The 24,648-nt window shown below is 49.3% G+C and overlaps 1 protein-coding gene across 1 annotated transcript in view; it reads right to left on the reverse strand.

Moving 5' to 3' along the window:
• The window catches only part of KAT2B (lysine acetyltransferase 2B), a 69,051-nt gene extending 54,543 nt beyond the window's left edge, over positions 1–14,508 (reverse strand). Inside the window, exons 1-2 of the mRNA XM_064167208.1 lie at positions 14,308–14,508; positions 630–756 (exon numbers count right to left, since the gene is read on the reverse strand). Of these exons, the coding sequence (XP_064023278.1) occupies positions 630–756; positions 14,308–14,508 (328 nt within the window). The remainder of the gene's footprint in view (positions 1–629; positions 757–14,307) is intronic.
• Between the last annotated feature and the right edge of the window lie 10,140 nt (positions 14,509–24,648).

Genomic DNA, 24,648 nt, shown 5'->3' on the forward strand with positions numbered 1-24,648 from the left:
CAATCATCTCCCTGCTCCTGCTGGACACAGCATGTCTAATCCCAGTCAGGATGCCATTGGCTTTCTTTGCCACCTGAGCACACTGCTAGCTCACATTCAGCTCTGTCTATTACAGCTCCCAGGTCACTTTCTGCCAGGCAGCTCTCCAGCCACACTGCCCCAAGCCAGTAGCATAACCTGGGGTTGTTGTGGCCCAAGTGCAGGACCTGGCATTTGGCCTTGTTGAAGCTCATCCCATTAACACTGCCCCATTGAGGCAATCTATCCAAGTCCCTCTGTAGAGCCTCCCTACCCTCCTGCAGATCTGCACTGCCACCCATTTTGGTGTCATCTGTGAACTTACTGCTGACACACTCTTTGTGTCAAAGGCTTTCTGGAAGCCTAGGTAGTGCTTTTGCAGTTTCACAGCTTAGAGCAACTATCTTCCTAGAAGTTGTAACTCCTTACTTCAATTTCCTCAAGGCTCACTGTAAGATATTTCTGACATATTTTAATCTAAGTTATTGACATTTATGTTCAATCCTAAGCTCTGTTTCTTGCTCTTGGCATGGTGTTGTGACTGCCATCTCACAACAGTGGCAGTTTCTGTGTGTGGGCCCACGGAGTGTGACAGGAAGGTGAGAGCTTACCCAGTGTGTGGCTGCAGCTGCGGCAGGGCTCAGCCAGGCTGGCAGCTGCCTGCTGTACCTCTGCACGGGGTGGTGTGGGAGGTGGGTTGGGGTTCTTCCAGCCATTGCATTTACAGGACTCCTCAGCCTGAAATCAAGGAAAAAGGTATTGATCAACACCTTCAAGCACAAGAACTTGCTAAAAATTCTTGTTACTTCAAAAGGAATAAACAGTAATATTATTAATCATAGAATCACAGACTCAACCAGGTTGAAAGAGACCTCCAAGATCATCCAGTCCAACCTAGTACCCAGCCCTATCCAGTCAACCAGACTATGGCACTAAGTGCCTCATCCAGGCTTTGTTAGAACACCTCCAGGGACGGTGACTCCACCACCTCCCTGGGCAGCCCATTCCAATGCCAATCACTCTCTCTGCCAACAACTTCCTCCTAACATCCAGCCTAGACCTCCCCTGGCACAGCTTGAGACTGTGTCCCCTTCTTCTGTTGCTGGTTGCCTGGCAGAAGACACCAACCCCACCTGGCTACATCCTCCGTTCAGGTAGTTGTATACAGCAATGAGCTCTGCCCTGAGCCTCCTCTTCTGCAGGCTGCACACCCCCAGCCTCTCCTCCTAGATCCCCTGTTCTCATCTGTGTAATACCACCACAGACAAGAAGTAGGCTTTTTTCCTTCAGTCTTCACTGGCAACCCCTCTCTTCCTGACTCATGTTGATGGCTCAGAAGATGGACACCAGGGAGACAAAGGTGTGTGTCAAGTTTATGAATGTATTATTTCATACCATTTATTTCAGGAACACCTTTCATTTTCCCATCTTACCTAGGGAAGAAGCACCTAGGACAAGTAGACACAATCCCAGCCTGACAGTTTCTAAGACTGGCAGCTTTGTGGACTGAGGGTAAATTGTGCTTCGAAACAAATTCCATTATTCAGCAACCTGAGCACCAAGAAAACTGCTGCCTGCTGTTTACTGAACACCACATGATGTTTTTACATCTCTAACGCTTAAGTATTTATCCATCTGGGCTCCTGGCCCCAGGTGCCATGGCCTCTGCCTGAGTCCAGGCTCATCTGGCAGATCCAAAAGGTGGCCAAGATCCACCAGGATGACTCAGAAATCCACCTTCAAATGCCCAGCAAAACCATTGCCACATACTTCCCTAGGAAAGGGAACAATATGCATTCCCTGATCCTCTAGGTCTCCAAATCCACAGCATGGGTGTAGACTGCCTGCCCCTCCATGCACTTATCATGTGGCATCAGGGAGGCTTCAGCACTAAATGAGAAGAAGATGAAAATAAAACTTTTTTTTTTCCTGAAGTCTCACCCAATGCTATCTGGATTGATTTCTGAGGGATTCTGTGTTCTTTTTCTACCCTGTTTTCTCTGAGTAATGTGGTTGGCAGAGAGCTGAATAAGGCCCAGTGTTATTTTCCAGTAGAAGCTGTCTCTCAGCATTTCACAGGCACTGGACCAGCTCCACTTCAGTTTGTTATCCACATCTACAGGACCTTCTAAAGCTTAATGACTAGAAAGAGGTCAGTGATTGAGTGACACCTGTGAACAAAGCATTGCCCTCGTGCATGGACTTCGGACATGTGGGAAATGACATGAACCCCTGTCATGGTAGGCCTGATGGGCTCAAAATAGGCTTATAGATGTCCTGCCTTGCCCAGGCATGTTTTCTGCTCCACCAGAGAGGCAAGCGTGGGAAATGGACACAAAGGAACCTGGAGCCACTGAGTCTGAGCACTCTGGCCTGGCCAGGGTCCTGTGGTTAAACAAGGTATCAAGGTATCACAGTATCACAGTATCACCAAGGTTGGAAGAGACCTCATAGATCATCAAGTCCAACCCTTTACCACAGAGCTCAAGGCCAGACCATGGCACCAAGTGCCACGTCCAATCCTGCCTTGAACAGCTCCAGGGACGGCGACTCCACCACCTCCCCGGGCAGCCCATTCCAGTGTCCAATGACTCTCTCAGGGAAGAACTTTCTCCTCACCTCCAGCCTAAATCTCCCCTGGCGCAGCCTGAGGCTGTGTCCTCTTGTTCTGGCGCTGGCCACCTGAGAGAAGAGAGCAACCTCCTCCTGGCCACAAGTGCCTGGCTTCTGCTCTTCCCAAATCTGGGTAAAAGCAAGCCTTTGACTTTGCCTGATATGGTAAGCTTTGGCTAACTGCCATCCTGATGGGCAATTCTGTGCCCAAAGGACAATTAACCTCAGCCCACATTGATAAAAGGAGGTACACAGACAACCAACCTGCTCCCCTGTGCTCAGCCCTGCTCTGCCATTGCCTGCTGCTACTGCACACTGCCTTTTTGTTTGCTGGTAAGCTCCACTGTTGTGAGCTCACCAGGAGCAGACCCTGGGTTCCTGCTCACAATGGGCCTGTGTGGCCAGTGTGACATCGTGCTGAGACTGCACATCACACAACATCCTGCTTCTACACCTCAAAGTCCTGCTTAGAAGTCCTGGACATACACAGATCACCCAGAGGAGGCATGAGACAAGGTCAGAGACTGTCTGCCTCTCTTCTCCAGAAGCCTGGGAAGAATCAAGTACCACGGCTGACAAGACAGAGTCCCCTGAAAGCATTTGGGCACTGTCTGGACTGTGGCCAGGCCCTGTGAGTTGGGTAATAATAATAATTTGTGACTAAATGCTTAAATGCCTCTTTGAAATTCTCCACTGCCTTCTGCCATAAGCAGAAAGAGCTCCTTGAGTCCATCTAGTGGGCAAGCGGCATTTGACTGCGGGAATCTTCTCTTCCAGTTCCATGAATGTTTATATATTTTGCTGGTTATTACTAGATGTAGATATTACCCATAGAATGTTTCCATGTCTGTGTAAGAACCTAAATATTATTAAAATTAGTGGTTGGGGCTGGCAGAGTTCTGAATAGCAACAGTAATACACAGTATTCATTTTGGAAAAGTATCATCTCCCACTAATTAATTTTCCCCTTTGCAGCCACCCAGAGCTAATTTGAGCCTTGCTAGAATGTTTTGGTGAGAAGAATTAGATTACAGGCTGTGAAAACAATGGTGATGTTTACTTCACTCATAGGCTTGCTGACATGTATAAGAACAAGAACATAAATATAGAGAACAGTTACTCTCTGAGGCTCAACTTCTCTCTCTAACCCAACTTGCTGTCTGTGTGACTAATCCATCTGCTTCCTAACCCCCCTGGCCAACCCTCCAAGCTACCTTGAGCACAAGGCAAAGTATTGGATAAGTTAGAGGGATGGGAGGAAGGTGAAAGGGTGATTGAGAGCCTCTCCTGGGGACTCAGGTTTCTGGGAGGGCTGTTGTGTTTCTGTATTACTTTTTAACTTGCATATTCCTGTATCTAGCTGTAAATAGAGTAACTCTCTGCTTGTATGTTGTGTTAGCTGTAAATATAAATCTTCATTCAATTTCCAGAGCTGCTGAGCCTGGTCTGGGTGATTTTCCACAGTGTGGGGGAGCAGGGAACACCCAAATCATCACACTTTTGATTGGTGTCTTGAGCTGGACAAAATCAATGCCAAACAAGCCATCCACACTAGCTGTTGGGGAGAGGCAATCTTGCCACAAAACTTTCTGCAATTACAACCAGGACACAGAAACCATCACAGAAAAAAAAATGTTAATAAATTAGATTATTGCCAAAGAAAATTCAAGAGACAATCACAGAGAAGTTCTCAAAAATATACTGAGTGTCTTGTTAGAAAAGTTGATTTGGTCCTTCTCATGCATCTGTCCAGACAAATGTTCAACACTGTAAACTACTGTGCTAGCCTGAGGCTAGCTGGGATATTCTAGTGAGAAGAATTAGATTAGAGGCTGTGAAAAGGAAACAATTATAGAATCAGTCAGGGTTGGAAGGGACTACAAGGATCAAACAGTTCCAGCTCCCCTGCCATGGGCAAGGACACCCTACACTAGAGAATCCAGCCTGGCCTTAAACACCTCCAGCCATGGGGCCTCCACCACCTCCCTGGGCAACCCATTCCAGCCTCTCACCACTCCCATGCTCAATAACTTCCTCCCCACCTCCAGCTTTGCTCCATTCCCCATAGTCCTGTCACTCTCTGATATCCTAAATAACTCCCTCCCCAGCGTTTTTGTAGGCCCCCTTCAGATACTGGAAGGCCACAAGAAGGTCACCTGGGAGCCTCCTCTGCTCCAGACTGAACAGCCCCAACTCTTTCAGTCTGTCCTCATAGCAGAGCTGCTGCAGCCCTCTGAGCATCCTCCTGGCCCTGCTCTGGACACACTCCAGCATCTCCACATCCCTCTTATAACAGGGGCTCCAGAACTGGATGCAGTGCTCAAGGTGGGGTCTCGCTAGAGCAGAGTAGAGGGGGAGAATCACCTCCCTCCACCTGCTGCCCACACTTCTCCTGCTGCAGCCTTGGCTCTGCTTGGCTTTCTGGCCTGCAAGTGCACACTGCTGGCTCCTGTTGAGCTTCTCATCCAGCAGCACCCCCAAGTCCCTCTCCTCAGGGCTGCTCTCCAGTCGCTCACTGCCCAGTGTGGATTTGTGCTTGGCACTGCCCTGACCCAGATGCAAGACCTTGCACTTGGTCTTGTTGAACCCCATGAGCTTGGCTTGTGCCCACCACTGCAGCCTGTCCAGGTCCCTCTGGATGGATCCCTGCCCTCCAGCCTGTCTGCTGCACCACACAGCTTGGTGTTGCCAGCAAACATGCTGAGGCTGCACTCAATGCCTCTGTCCATGGCACTCACAAAGATGTTGAACAAGACTGATTCCAGGACTGATCCCTAAGAGACTCCACTTGGACATGGACTAATGGTGATGTCTACTGCACTCACAGGCTTGCTGAGATGTATAAAAGCAAGAACATAAGCATAAGAACAGTTGTCAGTGTGTGTCTCTGGGTGCCTGGACTTTTCTCCCTGGGCTGCTTTCTTTGTAACCAATCCTTCTGCTTTCTAACCCCCGTGGCCAAGGCCTCCAACTTCACCTTGCATGTAAGGCAAACTCTGGATAAGGTAAAGGGGTGGAAAGAAGGTGGAAGGGTGGTTGGGAGCCCCTCCTGGGGACTCTGGTTTCTGGGAGGGCTGTTGTGTTTCTGTATTACCTTTAACTTGTCTATTTCTGTCTATAGCTGTAACTATTGTAACTATCTGCTTGTATCTTGTGCTAAACTGTGAATATAAAGCTTCACTCCTTAACTTCCAGACAGCTTAGTCTACTCTGGGTGATTTCACAAGAGCAGGGAGGCAAGTATCACCCAAACCGTCACAACTACTGACATAGTATCATGGCTATTATCAACTGCATTAAATCATACCACAACAAAACATGTTAACAAAACCCTACCTCGAACCCGACACAAGCTTTCTGAGAATTCTTCCTCCAAGTGGAAGCAGCATTTTTACAGAAGCTCACCACACAATGTTTACTATCAGGCCAAAAAAATCTATAAACAGTGAGTAACTACATAAACTTCAGTGTCACACAACAATTAACAGCAAAGACGCAAACAAACAGATGTACAAACCATGACAACAGCTCAGCTAAAACAGCCAAAAATAAGCATCAACCCACCCACAGAAGAACAAAACCAGCATATTCAATGGCAGATTTTTTTTCCCTGCCCTCAGTAGTATTCCCTGACTTGATCCCTCTGCAGCAGCTGTTAATTTGCATTGTTCAAATTATCCCAGAAATCTTTCTGAAACAAATACTGGGGTGTGAGGTTTTTTTATCTTAACTTCTCTATAAAAACACCAGGATCAGCATAAATCTATTTGTTAAGGAGAAACACAACCCCAAAAATAAGCTTTGCTTGTTGATGTTGACAGTGAAACTATTTTGCAGTGAATACACAATGTGCATTCCTTCGTGGCTTAAATCGCTGAGTTGCTTTAAGTCTTCCGCAGGGTTTTGTTCATTCAGTCCTTTCTTTGACTATCTTCAGCTTTTTCCTTTCTTTCTTCCTTTTTTTCTTTTCTCTAAATGTCACTCATCTGCTTTTCATTAGAAAATAAAGTATGACTTCACCTCTGCAAAAAAAAAAAACCCACCCTTAATTTAAGATCAAAATAGTTTTGAGGGGGGGAATAAAAAGCAGCATTTTAAGTAGCACATCCAGTCCTTAGAGCTGTGCTTTCTAGGGCACCTGCAGAGCTTTGATAAAGCCAAGGGAGAACGTTGGCAATTTCTGCCTTATTGAGGCTTGCAAAGTAATGGCTGTCATCTTTGCAGGCCAGAGGATCCCAAACACTGCATCTTCATTGGCTATTTTAAACAAAATCCCAGGCTCACAGGTTATTAGGGGGTTGGAAGGGAACCAAAGGAGAGCATCGAGTCCAACTCCCCTGCCAGAGCAGGACCACACAATCTAACACAGGTCACACAGGAACGCATCCAGACAGGCCTTGAAGGTCTCCAGGGAAGGAGATTCCACAACCTCTCTGGGGAGCCTGTGCCAGTGCTCTGGGACCCTTACCGTAAAGAAGTTCCCCCTGGTGTTGAAGTGGAACCTCCTGTGCTGCAGCTTAGAATTAGAATCATATAATCAGTCAGGGTTGGAAGGGAACACAAGGATCATCTAGTTCCAATCCCTCTGCCATGACCAGGGACACCCTACCCTAGAGCAGGCTGGCCAGAGCCTCATCCAGCCTGGCTTTAAACACCTCCAGGCATGGGGCCTCAACCCCCAGTGAGTGCAATTAATTAAAATCAACAATTAAACACTGTTGCCTGCACCACCACTCTACACCCCCAAGACCAAACAAGAAAAGCAACCCACCCAGCAAAACCACCCAAAACTAAACAACAACCAAACAACAACCATCAATGCAGAAATTAGGTACATTTTGCACTATCCAGCATCATTTCAATAACCTTTTTGATCCCTCCCACATTAAGTGGTGTGTTACACTGTGGGAAATCAACTATCCAGTAGGTCTGGGCAGTGAAAAATGCGACTCCAGGCAAACAGGGTGAAAGAATTGGGGCTGTTCAGCCTGGAGAAGAGAAGGCTCCAGGGAGACCTCAGAGATACATTCAATATTTGAAGGAGACCTACAGAAAAGCTGGGGAAGGATGATTTAGAAGGGTTTGTAGTGTTAAGATGAGTCGCAGTAGCTCTGAACTGGAGCAGAGTAGATTTAGATCAGACATTAGGAGGCAGATCCTTACAATGATAGTGACCAAGCTGCCCGGGAATGTGGTTGAGGCCACATCCCTAAAGACATACAAGATCAGACTTTATGTCACCCTGGGCATCCTGATCTAGTTGGAAGTGTCCCTGCTAACAGCCGGGGCATTGGACAAGATGACCTTTGAGGGTCCCTCTCAATGCAGGACAATCTGAGATGCTGTAAAATATGAACAGCAGGTCAAAAATGGACAGTGGAAAAAATACAGCATGTTTTAACACTTGTTGCTAGCATTTTTATTTTAAAAGGAAGCACCTCTAAGTTACAGCATAAGACATCAGTGTAGCCAGCAGGTCGAGGGAGGTGATTCTCTCCTCTACCCTACTCTGGTGAGACCCTACCTGGAGTACTGTATCCAATTCTGGAGCCCCCATTGCAAGAAGGATGTGGAGATGTTGGAGCCACGAGGATGGTCAGAGGGATGGAGCAGCTCTGTGGTGAGGACAGACTGAAATAGTCGGGGCTGTTCAGTCTGGAGAAGAGGAGGCTCCCAGGTGACCTTCTTGTGGCCTTCCAGTGTCTGAAGGGGGCCTACAAAAAAGCTGGGGAGGGATGTTTTAGGATATCAGGGAGTGAGTGACAGGACTGGGGGGAATGGAGCAAAGCTGCAGGTGGGTAGGTTCAGACTGGATGTGAGGAGGAAGTTGTTGAGCATGAGAGTGGTGAGAGCCTGGAATGGGCTGCCCAGGGAGGTGGTTGAGGGCTCATCCCTGGAGGTGTTTGAGGCCAGGCTGGATGAGGCTCTGGCCAGGCTGATTTAGGGTAGGGTGTCCCTGCCTGTGGCAGGGGGTTTGCAATGAGATGATCCTTGTGGTCCCTTCCAACCCTGACTGATTCTGATTCTATATCTCAGCATCTTTTAAGTGGATTTCAGGTATTTAAATGAATAATGAACAAAAAACATTAAAGTAACTTACAGACTAGAAAATCTCCCCCCACCTCCCCTTTATGGACAGGGAAAAGAGCACAGGAACACACAAACTTCAAGTTAGCTTAATTATGGACTGAAAGACACCAGCAATTCCTAAAAACTGAATTTCCAAACAGCTGTTTTGTTGGGTCTTCCTTCCCACTCAGAATCATACAGGTTACCCTGCTTGGCAACTGAGATGCAAAGCAGACTTAGAAGATTTTATATATATACATTAGATATTCTTCTGTTTGCTGCAAATACAATTACCCAGGGGGAGGGAAGTTTCTTCCTCCCAACATACAAGCCACATAAAATACACTCTAAGTTTGTTTTGGTTTTATTTTCCTGAAAGCAATGATCTCAAACTAATGCTTTTAACAAAGAATATCAGACAAAGCACAACAAATAGATTGAGATATTTAAAACACTTATTTCTCCTGCTCAGATGTGCAGTACCCAGCCACCAGAGACTTACAGGCTCTGCTTGGACAGCCACTCAGACATAGCAGGAAATTAAGCAGACCCACTTATCTTTAACAACACAAAATAATTAGTTCAGTGCTCAGCTCTGAGAACCTGTGCTTTATTTATATATATATATATATATATATATATATATCAATCCAAGAATTTCATTCCCTGCACTTTCCAGTCTCATTTACAGCAGGTGACCATAGAAGGTTTTTCTTAATAACAGAGACACAATTCTGTCTTGCAAATTTAATGGTAGATTTTGGACTTAAAGTTGGAAATGTTCAGTCTGGAGAAGAGAAGGTTCCAAGGTGACCTCCTTGGGGCCTTCCACTATCTGAAGGGGGGGGTCTACAAAAAAGCTGGGGAGGGACTTTGGGGCTCTCAGGGAGTGACAGGACTGGGGGGAATGGAGCAAAGCTGCAGGTTGGTAGGTTCAGACTGGACATGAGGAGGAAGTTGTTGAGCATGAGAGTGGTGAGAGCCTGGAATGGACTGCCCAGGGAGGTGGTTGAGGCTCCATCCCTGGAGGTGTTTATGGCCAGGCTGGATGAGGTTCTGGCCAGCCTGCTCTAGGGTAAGGTGTCCCTGCCCATGGCAGGGGGGTTGGAACTATGTGATCCTTGTGGTCCCTTCCAACCCTCCCTGATTCTATGATTCTAAAGGAAGCTGCTTTAAGAGGTCTCTAAGACAACACAAAACAAGTTCACCCCACTATGAAAATGACAGTACAGAAGCTCTGAATGTCTTATATGTGTCCAATAGACTTCTGCAGAAAGTAACTTCAATACATTTCCAGTTGAGATTCAAGGAGCTGTACTCACACTATCATGCTCTCATACTAACCTACCCTATCAAAGCCAGGAAAAAACAACTGTTAGTGGAAATGGTGCTCCATATTCATGTTATAAACTCCTTTGCTTTTTCTTTCCTTTTTTTCATGTGTAGGAGCAGAAAAACTCCACTGAGGTCACTCTAGGAAGAGAAGTGGAAGGAAGTGTTTCAAGTGTCAGCAGCTGGTCTAGATCCTGGGATTCAGATTTTACATCAACCTCTACCACTCCCTCACCTGCAACCAGTCCTTGGCCAAGTCATCTTATCAGAACCTTTTCCACAGTCTGCCCATTCTGACTGCCTAAAGCACAAAGCCTTTCTTCAAGGAGGTATTACTGTCTGCTACTTGTGCAAACCCCTTGGGCTACTGGGGGTCTAATTATATTTAAGCAACCAGGTGCTACTGCAAGATATATAACATCAGAAATAACCAATTCTACAGCAAAATCAGTGTACTAAAATAGCACACATTTCAACCTGTTTATAAAAGAACCTCCCAATGGATCTGAAGAGAAAGTTGTATTTTCACATACCATAAACCAATAGGGGGAAAAAAAAAAGCTGAAGAGACTTCCTCCTACATCTTCATTAAATATATTTACGCAAGTCACACAGTGCTGCTTTTATGTGCAAGTGCTGCAAGCTTGCATGCCTAATGCTGGACAACACCAGAACGATCTGTGAAGCCATTCATAGACCCAGAGATACAGCAAGTGCCAAACACAAAACCCCACACAGCACTACTGTGCACTTCTTGAAGTCACAAGGACTGTGCCAGTCCCTAACACCTATCTTAATGTTCAGGGAGGACTGTGCAAATGCCGTGTAACCTGTAACTGGAGACTGCTTAGACATCGTACACTTTAGCAGATGGCAAATCAGATATCTCTGGAAGAATCTACTCAGCACCTAGGGCAGGACATGAAATCTGATTAAACTGTTTCTTTCAAACATTACCTTTATTTATTTTTTTTTCCTCTAGTGACATGGAAAGTTTTACAGCACTGCTACCTTTGAAGTTTTGTTATAGGTAAAGTTTATATGGTACAAATGCATAGATACTGGGTGGGAACATTCCAGTTACGGTGTTGCTTTTGAGATAGGATTGAGGACTTCTGACAAGACCAGCAAAAAGCTGCAGCCCTCTAGCACTTAACAGTATAGTGCAGTTGTGCTCCCTTACTGCCTGATCTCTTTGCCTGCATGCTCTGCAATTTCAGTCAGGTGATTAATTGCTTTTTTGGTGACAATTTTCTGATCAAGCTCTTCTACTGTACAGCAACTGTAGTTGCTGTCTACAACTACCTGAAGGGAGGCTGTAGCCAGGTGGGGGTTGGCCTCTTCTGCCAGGCACCCAGCAACAGAACAAGGGGACACGGTCTCAAGTTGTGCCAGGGCAGGTCTAGGCTGGATGTTAGGATGAAATTGTTGGCAGAGAGAGTGATTGGCATTGGAATGGGCTGCCCAGGGAGGTGGTGGAGGCACTGTCCCTGGAGGTGTTCAAGCAAAGACTGGATGAGACACTTAGTGCCATGGTCTAGTTGACTGGCTAGGGCTGGGTGCTAGGTTGGCCTGGCTGATCTTGGAGGTCTCTTCCAACCTGGTTGATTCTATGGTTCCTCATGCATGCAAACTAACATGGACGTTTGAGAGGGTTGGGTTTTGCTGCTCGGTAGTTCAGATGGATTCTTTTGTTGGGGTTGGTTTGTTTGGGGGTTTGGTTGATGTTTCTTTCTTGGGTTTTACACAGGAAAAAAAGAAATCCTGTTCTCTCCCTTCTACACCTAACTCTTCTCACAAGGGAAAAAGTCGAGGGGTGTGGATCAACAGCTACATCTCTCCTGTCTCATTTACTAGGAAAAAACAACCCCCACATTTCTCTAGCCTGGGTAGCAGCTCCCTAAACTTTGCTCTTGTTCTGCTCAGTGCATGCACAATGAAGAGGACTTTGCCAGCAATGTTTTATGTGTCTCTTTTGGAGAAAAGGGATCACTGAATAAGGACCAGGACGTGCCTCTGCTGTTGCCAGCGAGATTCATTCTCTACATGGCCACCATTTCCATCTTGTATTGCTGCTCATCATCCCTGGTTGTGTTCCTAACAAATTCTGTGTGCTGAATTCTCCAATGAATTTTGTGGTAGAAGATTGACACTAAGAATGCACTTCCGTATCTCCTGCACTCCAGCTTTCCAGAAGATTCATCAATGAATGAAACTTAAACACAGATATTTCCTTCAGAGATGCTGTGTTTGCCTTCTTTCACTCTTTTGCACTCACACACAGAAACGCAAAATAAAAGGAAGTTGCAAGTTGAAGATAAGAGTTCAAAGTTACACTCTGCACTGCTACAGTTTCTTGGCAAAGACTAATGTTACAAGCCACGCAGCATCATTTTGGAGCACTTCTCATGTGCTGAGGAAAAGACATTCTTCCACCCTGCAGTCCTTGCCCCTTTACCCCGTTCCATCCACCACTGGGGTGCCAATGGGGCACGTACTTAGGACTTCTCACAGAAGTGGGCCACCAAGAATACTCCAGCAGAGCACCAACAGCACAGGCAGTCACCACACAGCACCCCCCCACCAGAGCCCTATGAAAGTGGAAAAAAGGGCTGCAGACAGGCTGCAAAATGCCTTCCTGCCCTCCCAAATGGCATTCATCTCCCTTCCAACAAAGCACCTGCAGACATCATGAGTCCTCCAAAAAAGCAAAGGGTTTGAGAAGAGATAAGGCTGCCCACACTTCACAGCACAAATATCTCTGCGGTGCAAAGCATGTCAGGAAAAGGCCCTCCCAAGTATTATCTGGAGGTACATCAAGAGAAGAAACAACAACAGTCCAGGGAAGAAAACAAGCAATTCACACACACACATGTGCTGTGAATATCTTCGTCACCCCACAAACGGCGTCCTTCAAAAGCAAGTCTTGGTAGCGTTAAGATACAGGAGCTGCAAAGGGAAAAGCAGCAGTGGGAAAGCTTCAAACCATGACACCATCACAGTCAGGGCCACAGGTTTCAAGTAAATCAGCTGCCTTTTTAACTCTGTGACATGAGCGTAACCTTGCTAAAAACTCCACTGCGTGTGGCCTCCCTAATTTGCTCTCACACGGCACCGTGCCTCCGGCCCGCAGTTACAGCTCCTTACGCCACCAGGCAAGACTACAGTCATATTACAATGTTTCACCACACGCACTACCACTTAGCGTGGCCTTTCACTTAGCATTTTCCCTTTTGAGGCTCCAAAATAGGCAAACAGAGAAAGCCAGACGCAGATCTCCCACAAATGCTGGAGGATTTGACATCAGCACTGCCAATCTGAACATGTCAGACCCACTCTGCATCTCAGAGCTGTCCTGAGAGCAGCAGTGCAGCCAGCGGCCCACGCTCCAAGGACACAGGTCCTTCTCTGCCCACTGCATGGGCACAAGCACAGACGACAACGGCAGCTGTCACAGGCCTCCGAAGGTGGGAGCCACAGCTTCCACTAAGCTCCCTCCGCCTCCAACAAACAGGCAAGTCCTGCTTCTCCCACCAAGAAGAAAACTGCGAGTGTAGGATAAGTGTAGTTCTCTGAGAAACCCAGGACGGCTTTCCTGAACACGAGAGGCGAGGGCTGGGCTGGTGCTGGTGCTGGAGAAGACACCCTCGCTGGGCAGGGTGCAGGTGGAAGGTGAGCCCTGCTGCCGGCCCAGGCACCGGGCCGGCGCTACGTGACCAGCAGGGACATAACTTTCCCGAGGCCAGTGACCGCGCCTCTTCGCTTCCCTGCCAAAGAGGCTGCCGAGCGGTGCCAGCTCTGGCCAGCGCTTTTCGCGATGTCAACAGCTCGGGGATGCGTGGCCGCCGTCGCGGCCCTCCCCGGCCACGGGACAGACAGCCTCAACCCGTGCCCGGGGAGGGCCGCGCCGCCCTCCGCGGTGTCCACGCTCCACAGCGGGATATTCAGGCGGGGGGCGGCTGCGGCAGCACTATTAAACTAGCGCTTGCCGCCAGCACCGGGAGCCGCCTCGTCCGCCGCCTCCCACGGAAGGATGGCCGGACGCCGGGGACGGGCGTATTTGCGGGTGCTTTTTTCCCTGTGCCGGCCGGAAAAGCTCCGCAGGGAGCAATGCCCACCGGCTCCACCAGAGACGCCGCTTCCGCAGGGAACGCCAAGCTGCAGCCGGGCCACCTCCCCCTCCCGGCACGGCCCTTCCCCACTGCCTCCCTTCCGTCCCCTCCCCTCCCGTCAATCCCCACCCTCCGTGGGCGGGTGGGCGCCCGCGGCCGGTACCTTGCAAGCGGAGTAAACGCCCAGCTTCTCCAGCTTCTTGGCTCGCGGCGCGGCGCGCAGCTGCGCCTTCTTCCCCGCGGTTCGCGCCGAGCCGGGCCCCCCGGGGCTCTCGGCGGCGCTGCGGGCCGGCCCCCCGGCGGCCGGTGAACCCTGCTGCGGCCCGCCGCCGCCCGGCGCCCCGGCCCCGGCAGGCTCCGCCATGCCCGCGGCGCGGCGGCAGCAGCCAGCCGCCCGACCGCTTGCCTGCCTGGCCGGCCGGCCGGCGCCGTACGCCCGGCCCTAGGACCTCCCCTTCGCCGCGCCGCCGCCGGCTGCTCCCCGGGGGGGCGGGAGGAGGGACCCGCCGCTCCGCGGGCGGCTCTCGCCCCGACGGGCGGCGGAAGGGGGGAGGGGGGGCGGAGAGGCGGCACCCGCCTGTCGCCGCTGCGCACGGCGGGGGTGGTGGTGGTGGTGTGCGATGAGGGTTGTGTGCGGTGGGGGGGAGGGGGGCAGTGCTGGAGGTTGCGGCCGCGTCCTTGTGCGGTTGCTGCGCGCGGGCGGACGGAGCCCCGTGCGGCCGCTGAAGAGGCGGTGGCAGCCGCCGAGTGCGGGCAGCTGCCGCGAAGCCATTCCGTCCTTGTCGGAGGCCGCGGAGACAGCTGCCCTGGAGGGAAGCGGCTGCACGCACCGCGCTGTACCCGGGCTGCCGCGCTCCCGAGCCCCGCTTGCTGCCGCAGCCTGAGTTCCCCCTTGGAGTGGCACCACTTTGACTCAGCCTTCTCGTTTCCCCACTACGCGCTTTGCTGCTGCTTCTAGCGGACTCATTTTTCCCCCCCAGAAGATTTCCAATTCAATATATAAGTGCTGCTTAGTTTTAAATTCAGAACTCCTCTCCGCTCAGTTCCTCGTGTCATGGTTTTGAGGCTTTCTTTTTTATTCCTTTCCCCTTTCTTTTCTCGGGGAACAGGTGTTGACAGCGGGTTAATTTATGCTTTAAAGAGATTACCTTTTAATTGAAAACTAAATTTAAGTAAATGACCCTGCCATAAGACTGCACTTCTTATGCACAGAAGCAAGTGCTTTGCTCTTGAGGTGGTTACCTCCGTCCTATATATGTAAAACGTGGTTGAGCTCTCAGCAACCACAAATGGCAGTTCTGGAGCACGGCACCACGGTTTAAAAGGTCGGGACTGAGGCTAGGCGTTGGCGTGGGATGTATTCTTCGATGCGCCAACTTGATCAGCAGTGTTAGTTGGGAAGGGAATCCCGGCGTGCAAAGACCTCTCACAAACTAAGGTGCTGCCACCCTGCACGGGGCAAGCAAAGATGAGTTTGTGCTCAAAGCAGCAGTGATATTTGGGTGGGAGAGAGATAACGCACTCCTTGTGTTCCACCTCTTCCCGCACCTTGCCGGCTCCTGGGGGTATTCTCGAGCCTCAGGTCGTAGGTCTTAGCACATTCATTACATGAGAGGAGGGGGGGGGGGGTGGTGGTGGTGGTAATAAAAGAATAGAATAAAATGCTGTAGTATTTTAATTAAAAAGAGAATCTGGAGGTTTTTTATAGCTGATCTGCTCAAACTGGAGGTTGAGAGGTGGACAAGACCTGCCCCTCGGCCTCCGCCGCTCAGCGCTTCCCAGCAGCTGTGACAGCGGCCGGTAAAATGGCTGCTGCCGCCGCCGGTGCTTGAAGACGGACTCTTAAGGTGGAGCAGCCGCTGCCCGCGCCAGGCTGCTCGGCAACTTAAAAGAGACTAAAGAAATAACTAAATCCAATTTATCTTACGTTTGTCAGGGATGCTTTTTTCCCTTGAAGTGTCTGAATCGTGTTTTAAAACAATGCATAGTAACAGCTACCAAGGAACCTCTCTGCTGGAGGCTTTGGGTTTTGTTTGGGTGGTTTTGTTTTGGTTTGGCTTTTTTACACGGGTTGGGTTTCTACTTTCCACTGGAAGTTGAAAATGAAACTCTTATCTCTTAGTTTCACTTTCAGCTTTCTCATTACTCCCACTACTCTTCCTCAGCAGTAAATGTCACCAAGCAAAAGACATCTCTAAAACGACAATCTGGCTCTTGTGCACCGCTTAACGTCCGTGACTGAACCTGTGTAGGCTCCTAGTTTTTCTGGGAGGTGTTGTAACCTTTACATCCCCCCAGTGATTTTATTCCCTTCATTCATTTCTCCCCCAAATCACCAGCTCCTCATTTAAACAGTAAGCTAAGGATATTTAGAATCATAGAATCAACCAAGTTGGAAGAGACCTCCAAGATCATCCAGGCCAACCTAGCACCCAGCTCTAGACAATCAACCAGACCATGGCACTAGGTGCCCCAGCCAGGCTCTGCTTCAACACCTCCAGGGACAACGACTCCACCACCTCCCTGGGCAGCCCATTCCAATGCCAATCACTCTCTCTGCCAACAACTTCCTCCTGACAGCATTAAGTCTGTATGCTCACGTGTAAATGAATTTGGAGTTTCAGTTCTGAAAATATGCTTACTACTTTACACAATAACTGCACTGACGCCTATCGAGGCTGCTCAGTGTGCCCGCCTGAAGCTGCACCGGGAAGTGCTTGTGGGATCACAGCTTCACAGGCTCACAGGAGGTTAGGGGTTGGAAGGGACCCAAAGAGATCATTGAGTCCAACCCCCGTGTCAGAGCAGGACAATGCTAACACACATCATGGAGGAACACATCCAGACAGGCCTTGAGAGTCTCCACAGAAGGAGACCCCACGACCTCCCTAGGGAGCCTGTGCCAGTGCTCTGGGACCCTTCCAGTAAGGAAGTTCCCCCTTGTGTTGAGGTGGAACCTCCTGTGCTGCAGCTTCCAACCATTGCTCCTTGTCCTATCCCAGGGAGCAGTGAGCAGAACCTGTCCCCCCTCTCCTGGCAGCCTTCAGATACTTATAAACATTAATCAAATCCTCTCTAAGTCTTCTCCAGACTAAAAAGTCTCAAGTCTCTCAGCCTCTCCTCATCAGCCATGCCCTCCAGTCCCCTCATCATCCTCATAGTCCTCCACTGGACCCTCTCCAGCAGATTCCTGTCACTCTTCAACTGGGGAGTCCAAAACTGAACACAGTATTTAAGATGAGGTCTCACCAGGGAAGAGTAGAGGGGGAGGAGAACCTCCCTTGATCTGCTGGACACACTCCTCCTAATACACCCCAGGATCCCTTCTTGGCCACAAGGGCACATTGCTGTGCCATGGATGTTAGCCACCAGGACCCCAGGTCCCTCTGCACAGGGCTGCTCTCCAGCAGATCACCTCCCAGCCTGGACTGGTGCAGTTATTATTCCCCCCCCCCCAGGTGCAGGACTCTGCAGTTGTTAAGCAAATGACCTTATCCTTTCACCTTAATTTTCAACGGCCTTAAAAGGCTGAAAAAGTTTTTTGCTGCCATTCAAGTGAAATAAAAAATGAAAGTTGTTACAAAATAGATACTGACTTGGGTTAAATGCCAAATTCCATTTCATCCACACGAAGGGTTTGATGGCAAAACTACTGCTGTATTGCATGGAGTAAGACACAGGCTATTATAAAGGCAAAAAATACCCTTACTGAAGTTCCCTCTCCACTCCTCAAGAGCACAGCTGCTTTACAATACTTCGTGTTTTCCCTGATCCTTTCACCTTGCTGCTCACTAGCTAACGGGAACAGCAAGTCTCCCAGCCCGTGACTAGGGATACAGTTACTATAGAAACGCGTAAACACACATTTCGCTGCGTTCGCAGCCCTCCTGCCAGCTGCTGCTGCCGCGGAGCAGCTTAGCATGAAAGCACTCCTTCCCTGCAAGGAGGTAAGTAGTTATCTTTTGGTCGGTTGTTTTGTTTTGCAAACTGCTGGCTAAGCTGTCAGCCCGCGGCTTGGATGGCAACACTCTGTGCTGGGTTAGGAACTGGCTGGAGGGCCGGACCCAGAGAGTGGTGGTGAATGGTGCCACATCCAGCTGGCAGCTGTCACTAGTGGTGTCCCTCAGGGATCTGTGCTGGGCCCCATCCTCTTTAACATCTTCATAGATGATCTGGATGAGGGCATGGAGTCAGTCATCAGCAAGTTTGCAGATGACACCAAGCTGGGGGCAGATGTGGCTGGGTTGGAGGGCAGAAGGGCTCTGCAGCGGGACCTTGACCGCCTGCACAGATGGGCAGAGTCCAAGGGGATGGGGTTCAATAGCTCCAAGTGCAGGGTGCTGCACTTTGGCCACAACAACCCCATGCAGAGATACAGGCTGGGGTCGGAGTGGCTGGAGAGCAGCCAGACAGAGAGGGATCTGGGGGTACTGATTGATACCCACCTGAACATGAGCCAGCAGTGTGCCCAGGTGGCCAAGAGAGCCAGTGGCATCCTGGCTTGCATCAGGAGTGGTGTGGTCAGCAGGAGCAGGGAGGTCATTCTGCCCCTGTACTCTGCACTGGTTAGACCACACCTTGAGTATTGTGTTCAGTTCTGGGCTCCCCAGTTTAGAAGGGACATTGAGATGCTTGAGCATGTCCAGAGAAGGGCAACGAGGCTGGGGAGAGGCCTTGAGCACAGCCCTACGAGGAGAGGCTGAGGGAGCTGGGATTGGTTAGCCTGGAGAAGAGGAGGCTCAGGGGAGACCTTATTGCTGTCTACAACTACCTGAAGGGTGGTTGTGGCCAGGAGGAGGTTGCTCTCTTCTCTCAGGTGGCCAGCACCAGAACGAGAGGACACAGCCTCAGGCTGCGCCAGGGGAGATTTAGGCTGGAGGTGAGGAGAAAGTTCTTCCCTGAGAGAGTCATTGGACACTGGAATGGGCTGCCCGGGGAGGTGGTGGAGTCGCCGTCCCTGGGGCACTTTAAGGCAAGGTTGGACGTGGCACTTGGTGCCATGGTCTAGCCTTGAGCTCTGTGGTGAAGGGTTGGACTTGATGATCTGTGAGGTCTCTTCCAACCCTAATGATACTGTGATACTGTGATACTGTGTGATAAAGCCCGATTTACATCACTGACCTCATTCTAACTTTGAGCAAGTGAATTGTTTCTTTCAGAATACACAACAAAAAGAAGCTCGACTTTGGCTTGAGCTGAATATTGCACTCACAGTTTTGTCGAGAATAAGTGTGCTAGTTTGAGCCTAGCTAGAATGTTTGGGTGAGAAGAGTTAGATTACAGGCTGTGAAAGGAAAACAATGGTGATGTCTACTGCACTCACAGGCTTGCTGAGATGTATAGGAACAAGAAATAAGAACATAGATAACCACTCTCACTTGGGCTGCTGGCTGAGCTGCTTCTGACTCTCTAACCTCACCCTCCAGTTTGGACTAATCCACTTTGCTTCCTAACCCCTTGGCTGAACCTCCATTCTTCCTTGGGACTGGGGTAAGGTTGAGAGGGGTAGGAGGAAGGTGCAGGAGTGGTTGAGAGCCCCTCCTGGGGACTCAGGTTTCTGGGAGGGCTGTTGTGTTTCTGTATTACCTTTACCTTGTCTATTTCTGTCTATAACTGTATATGCTGTAACTATCTGCTTGTATATTGTGCCAGCTGTAAATATAAGCTTCATTCATATTCCCAGAGCTGACTGAGTCTAGTCTGGGTGATTTCTAAAGTGCGGGGGTGGCAGGGAACACCCAAACCATCACAATAAGGAATTAAAAGATTGCTTCCTGTCTAGAAAAATAGACCTAAAGTTTGATTTGTATTGAGCCATGGTGGCTTCAGTGACTATAATTTGCCTGTGACTTGTATCCTTTGACATATGACTGTGTAGATGTGACTCTTGATTTCCTATGTCCAAACTAGCTTTTTCTGCTGTCTGAATTAGCAAGCAAGTACACAGTTATTTCCCAGTTGTAATGCACAAAAGAATCAGTCTGGTGCTTATTTTTCCTCATGCTTAGATTCAAACTCAAAGCATTGTCTGGAAAACCCTTGCCCCACTTTTCTGTGTGTCCTTCAGGGCATGTCAGTGGGTTTGCACAAGTCCAACTGACTCTGAAGCTGGCATTGAGCAACGACTGATGAGAGCAGAGTCAGCCTAGCTGCCTGCTGCTGGCCTGCACTGCTACTCAGCTCCCAGATTCAAGTGGGTAGCCAGGTGAGTTCTGGAGGACTACTCACCCACAGCAAATGAAGCAACCCAGGAGGTGGCTAAGATAGGAGTGCCAGCTCCTGTGATTCTCAGGCCTCTCTTTGGCTGCTGATAGCCCTGAGAAGATGCTTGCCACCCGCAGACTGCTGGGACAAAGCTCAAGATGAAGTCAAGCTTCTTTTTGTTTTGTTTTTAAATAAACAATATACTTGCTCAAAGTTAGATTGAGATCAACTATTTAAATCAGGCTTTAAATTATCTCACCTGTGATGGGTGTTACCTCCCTCCTACACTTAAGAAAATCACCTAGACTAGACTCAGCTGCTATGGAAAATGGAATGAAGCTTTATAGTTACAATTTAGCACAATATACAAGCAGATATTTACAATATTTACAGCTAGATACAGAAATATACAAGTTAAAAATGTAATACAGAAACACAACAGCCCTCCCAGAAACCTGAGTCCCCAGAAGAGGCTCCCAACCACCCTTCCACCTTGCTCCGACCTCTCTACCTTACCCCAGGCTTTGCCTTACATTCAAGGTGAGTTTGGAGGGTCAGCCAGAGGGGTTAGGAAGCAGATGGATTAGTCAGACAGCAAGTTAGAGAGAAAAGTGCAGTCCCAAAGACAGAGAGCAAACAACTGCATTAGTCAGGCAGCAAGTTAGATTAGAGAGCGAAGTTCATGCAGCCCCAAAGACAGAGAGAGACTCTTATCTATGTTTGTGTTCTTGTTCTTATCCATCTCAGCAAGCCTATGAGCACAGTAGACATCATCATTGTTCCCTTTTCACGGCTATAGTCTAATTCTTCTCACCACAATATCCCAGGCAGGCTCTAACCAGCACATCACCCAGCGTCCTTGTGAACACTGGAGGGGCTTAAATGCAAGAGCGTGTGCATTGTTTCAGTCAAGGAGATGGTTACACTCTCGATCCCCAGTCACAAAAGAGGAAGTTACAATGCAGCTTAGGGTGTGCCCGATGCTTAGGCATTGCCTAGTTGTCATTTAGGGCTTTTGAGTCCTATCTCCGTCATGTAAATTAAGGAATGACTCAACTAATAGCAGCCTAATGCTGAATGCTACTGCTCTAAGAGTGACCTCCCAGCCTGCAGCTGAGTTCTGGGAGCCCAACCCTACCTCTCTTCTGTCTCCCAGCATAGTCAGAGGGAGCATGCCAAACCCAGACTTCTTTTCTACTCCTTTTGTTCAAGATGGAGCTCTCTTCCTGCTCTCCCACCTGTTTTAATTCTTACTATTCAATGTAAATGTGAAAAATGGAGCTCTTGTCCCTCTGGGAAATTTCTCGGGAGGATAAAATCTTACTGTGTCCTTTCTTTAGCACATTCAAGAAAGAGGTTCCAGGAGACTACAGACCAGTCAGCCTCACCTCCATCCCTGGAAAAGTGATGGAGCAGCTCCTGCTGGAGGGCATCTCAAGGCACTTGGAAGAGAAGAAGGTTATCAGGAGTAGTCAGCATGGATTTACCAAGGGGCAGTCATGTTTGACTAACGTGATAGCATTCTGTGATGCCATAACTGAATGGATAGATTCAGGGAAACCAGTGGGTGTAGTCTACCCTGACCTCAGCAAGGCCTTTGACACCATCTCCCATGACATTGTAGTGAGCAAGCTGAGGAAGTGTGGGATGGAAGAGCAGGCAGTGAGGTGGGTTAGGAACTGGTTGCAAGATAGAGTTCAGAGGGTGGTGATCAATGGTGCCAGGTCCAGCTGGAGAGCTGTGACCTGTGGTGTCCCCCAGGGATCAGTGCTGGGGCCAGTCCTGTTCAACATCTTCATCAATGACATTGATGAGGGCACAGACAGACAGACAGACAGAGTCTGCTCAGCAAGTTTGCTGATGACACCACACTGGGAGGCTTGGCTGAGACAGCTGCAGACTGTGCAGCCATCCAGAGAGACCTGGACAGACAGAGCTGGGCACAGAGGAACCAGATGAGGTTCAACAAGGACAAGTGCAGAGTCCTGCAGCTGGAGAGGAATAACAAACTGCACCAGTACAGGCTGGGAGGTGACTGCTGGAGAGCAGCCCTGGGGAGAGGGACCTGGGGTCCTGGTGGCTAACAAGGTACCCATGGCACAGCAATGTGCCCTTGTGGCCAAGAAGGCCAATGGGGTCCTGGGGTGTATTAGGAGGAGTGTGTCCAGCAGATCAAGGGAGGTTCTCCTCCCCCTCTACTCTGCCCTGGTGAGACCCCATATTGAATACTGTGTTCAGTTTTGGACTCCCCAGTTGAAGAGCGACAGGGATCTGCTGGAGAGGGTCCAGCACAGGGCATGGCTGATGAGGAGAGGCTGACAGACTTGAGACTTTTTAGTCTGGAGAAGACTTAGAGAGGATTTGATTAATGTTTATAAGTATCTGAGGGTTGCCAGGAGCGGGGGACAGGCTCTGCTCACTGCTCCCTGGGATAGGACAAGGAGCAATGGTTGGAAGCTGCAGCACAGGAGGTTCCAGCTCAACACAAGGGGGAACTTCTTTCCTGTAAGGGTCCCAGAGCACTGGCACAGGCTGCCCAGAGAGATTGTGGAGTCTCCTTCTGTGGAGACTCTCAAGGCCTGTCTGGATGTGTTCCTCTGTGATCTGTGTTAGCAATGTCCTGCTCTGGCAGGGAGGTTGGACTCAATTATCTCCTTGGGTCCCTTCCAGCCCCTAACATCCTGTGAGCCTGTGATCCTTGTGGGTGAAGCAGCCTCCCTATTGGCTCTTCAAGGCAGCCATCAATGTTTTATTAACCACTGCAAGTATTAATGGTACAAACCTTTTGCTCATTATGCTGTTTGTAGCCTTTCTTCAGCTTCCCATTGCTCACATGTGACTTTAACAACACACATGGCATTTGTCTCTTGCAGGGAATCTCACACCTCAATGTTTTGCCCATTTTTAATGGAATAAATTGTGGAAAAGAATAAAGACACTGGAAATGTCACTGCCACACTCGGGGCCGTTTTAGTGGCATAAACTTACTGTTTGTGATGCAGCACTGAGCAGTTCTTGTTAATTTCTTACCCAGAGGATGCTGTTCTTGATTGCAGTAAGAGTTCTAATTTAACAAAAACCAAGCAAGAAAACTAAACACAGGACATTTACTGCCTTTGCCAGTGCAATGTGAAGCATGTGTGCCCAGTTCAGAAGCTGCTTGTAAAGTTATTTAGCCATCTGCAGTCACTACATAGGCTTGCACTGTGGTGTTTGGTGGCAGCAAGAGCTCCCAACTGCTTTGTGCAAACATGGGATGGATTGTCTCTTTTCCCAATACCTTTTCTTTTGTTTGTCTTCCCACAAGCTTTTTTCTTTTATTCCTCTCCTTAGCATCTTTTCTCTTAATGCACACTAGAGATCCCTGTGATTCTCTGGGACTCCACTCAGGACTACCCCAACCCTGTATAGGGCAGGTCAGCTGGCAGGTGCTGGCACCCTTATAAACCCCACAGCAACTGGCACAGGCTCGGCTGGCAGCAGGTGTGTGGGAAGGGGTCTCCTATTTGCTGTCTGCAGCTGTGTAGCTGCTGACCTGCACCTCTGGTGTAACACAAATTCAGCTAGTACAAACCCACCTAGAACATCCTCTTTGGTTCTGTGAAATGGAGTGACACTGGCCTGAGCACACCCAGCCGTGCAAACTCACTCCTGGGCCTTTCCTGTATCTGGCTGGGACCATCTGGAAAGCTATGGACCAAACCACAAGCACCTTGTGTAAGTCACAGATATTAAACCACTTAAACCCTTCCACTCAGACCAGCCAAACCTGCAGTGCTTAGAGCTGGCAAGAGCAGAGGAAGCCCAGAGTACAGCAGTAATCCCAGAGGTGGGTTTGTGGGGTGAGAGAAGCAGGGTGCCACTGAAAGCAGAGTGCAGAAGCCACAGTTACATGACACTATTCTCCTTGTGGATGCCCAAAACCCCTCGTGCCTCTCCTATACTGAAGCCAGCAGGCTCCACCACTCCCACTCAATGCTTCACAGCCTCTCTGCAGAGGCTCTGCCACATAGGCACTTGATGGGCTACAAATTGCTGCCTCTGCCCCACCAAGACAGACACAGCTACTGGGAACAGGTGCAGATGTGTGGGCTGCAGGAAGAGCTGGCTTTGCCATCCTGCTGCTGCTCCTATTTCCCAGTGTGATGCTTCCTCCCAGCTGAGGAGCTGCACCTCCCCACAAGCAGACAGTGTCACAAATCACAAGACCTAATGATGGGCTCTGTCTTTTTTTATAGGAGGACATAAAACCAGTTCGCCTGGAATCCCAGGATTCCAGTTTTGGACAACACTTAAGAAG

The sequence above is a fragment of the Pogoniulus pusillus genome, chromosome 28 (assembly GCF_015220805.1).
Source record: "Pogoniulus pusillus isolate bPogPus1 chromosome 28, bPogPus1.pri, whole genome shotgun sequence".
In the NCBI taxonomy this organism is placed as follows: Eukaryota; Metazoa; Chordata; class Aves; order Piciformes; family Lybiidae; genus Pogoniulus; species Pogoniulus pusillus.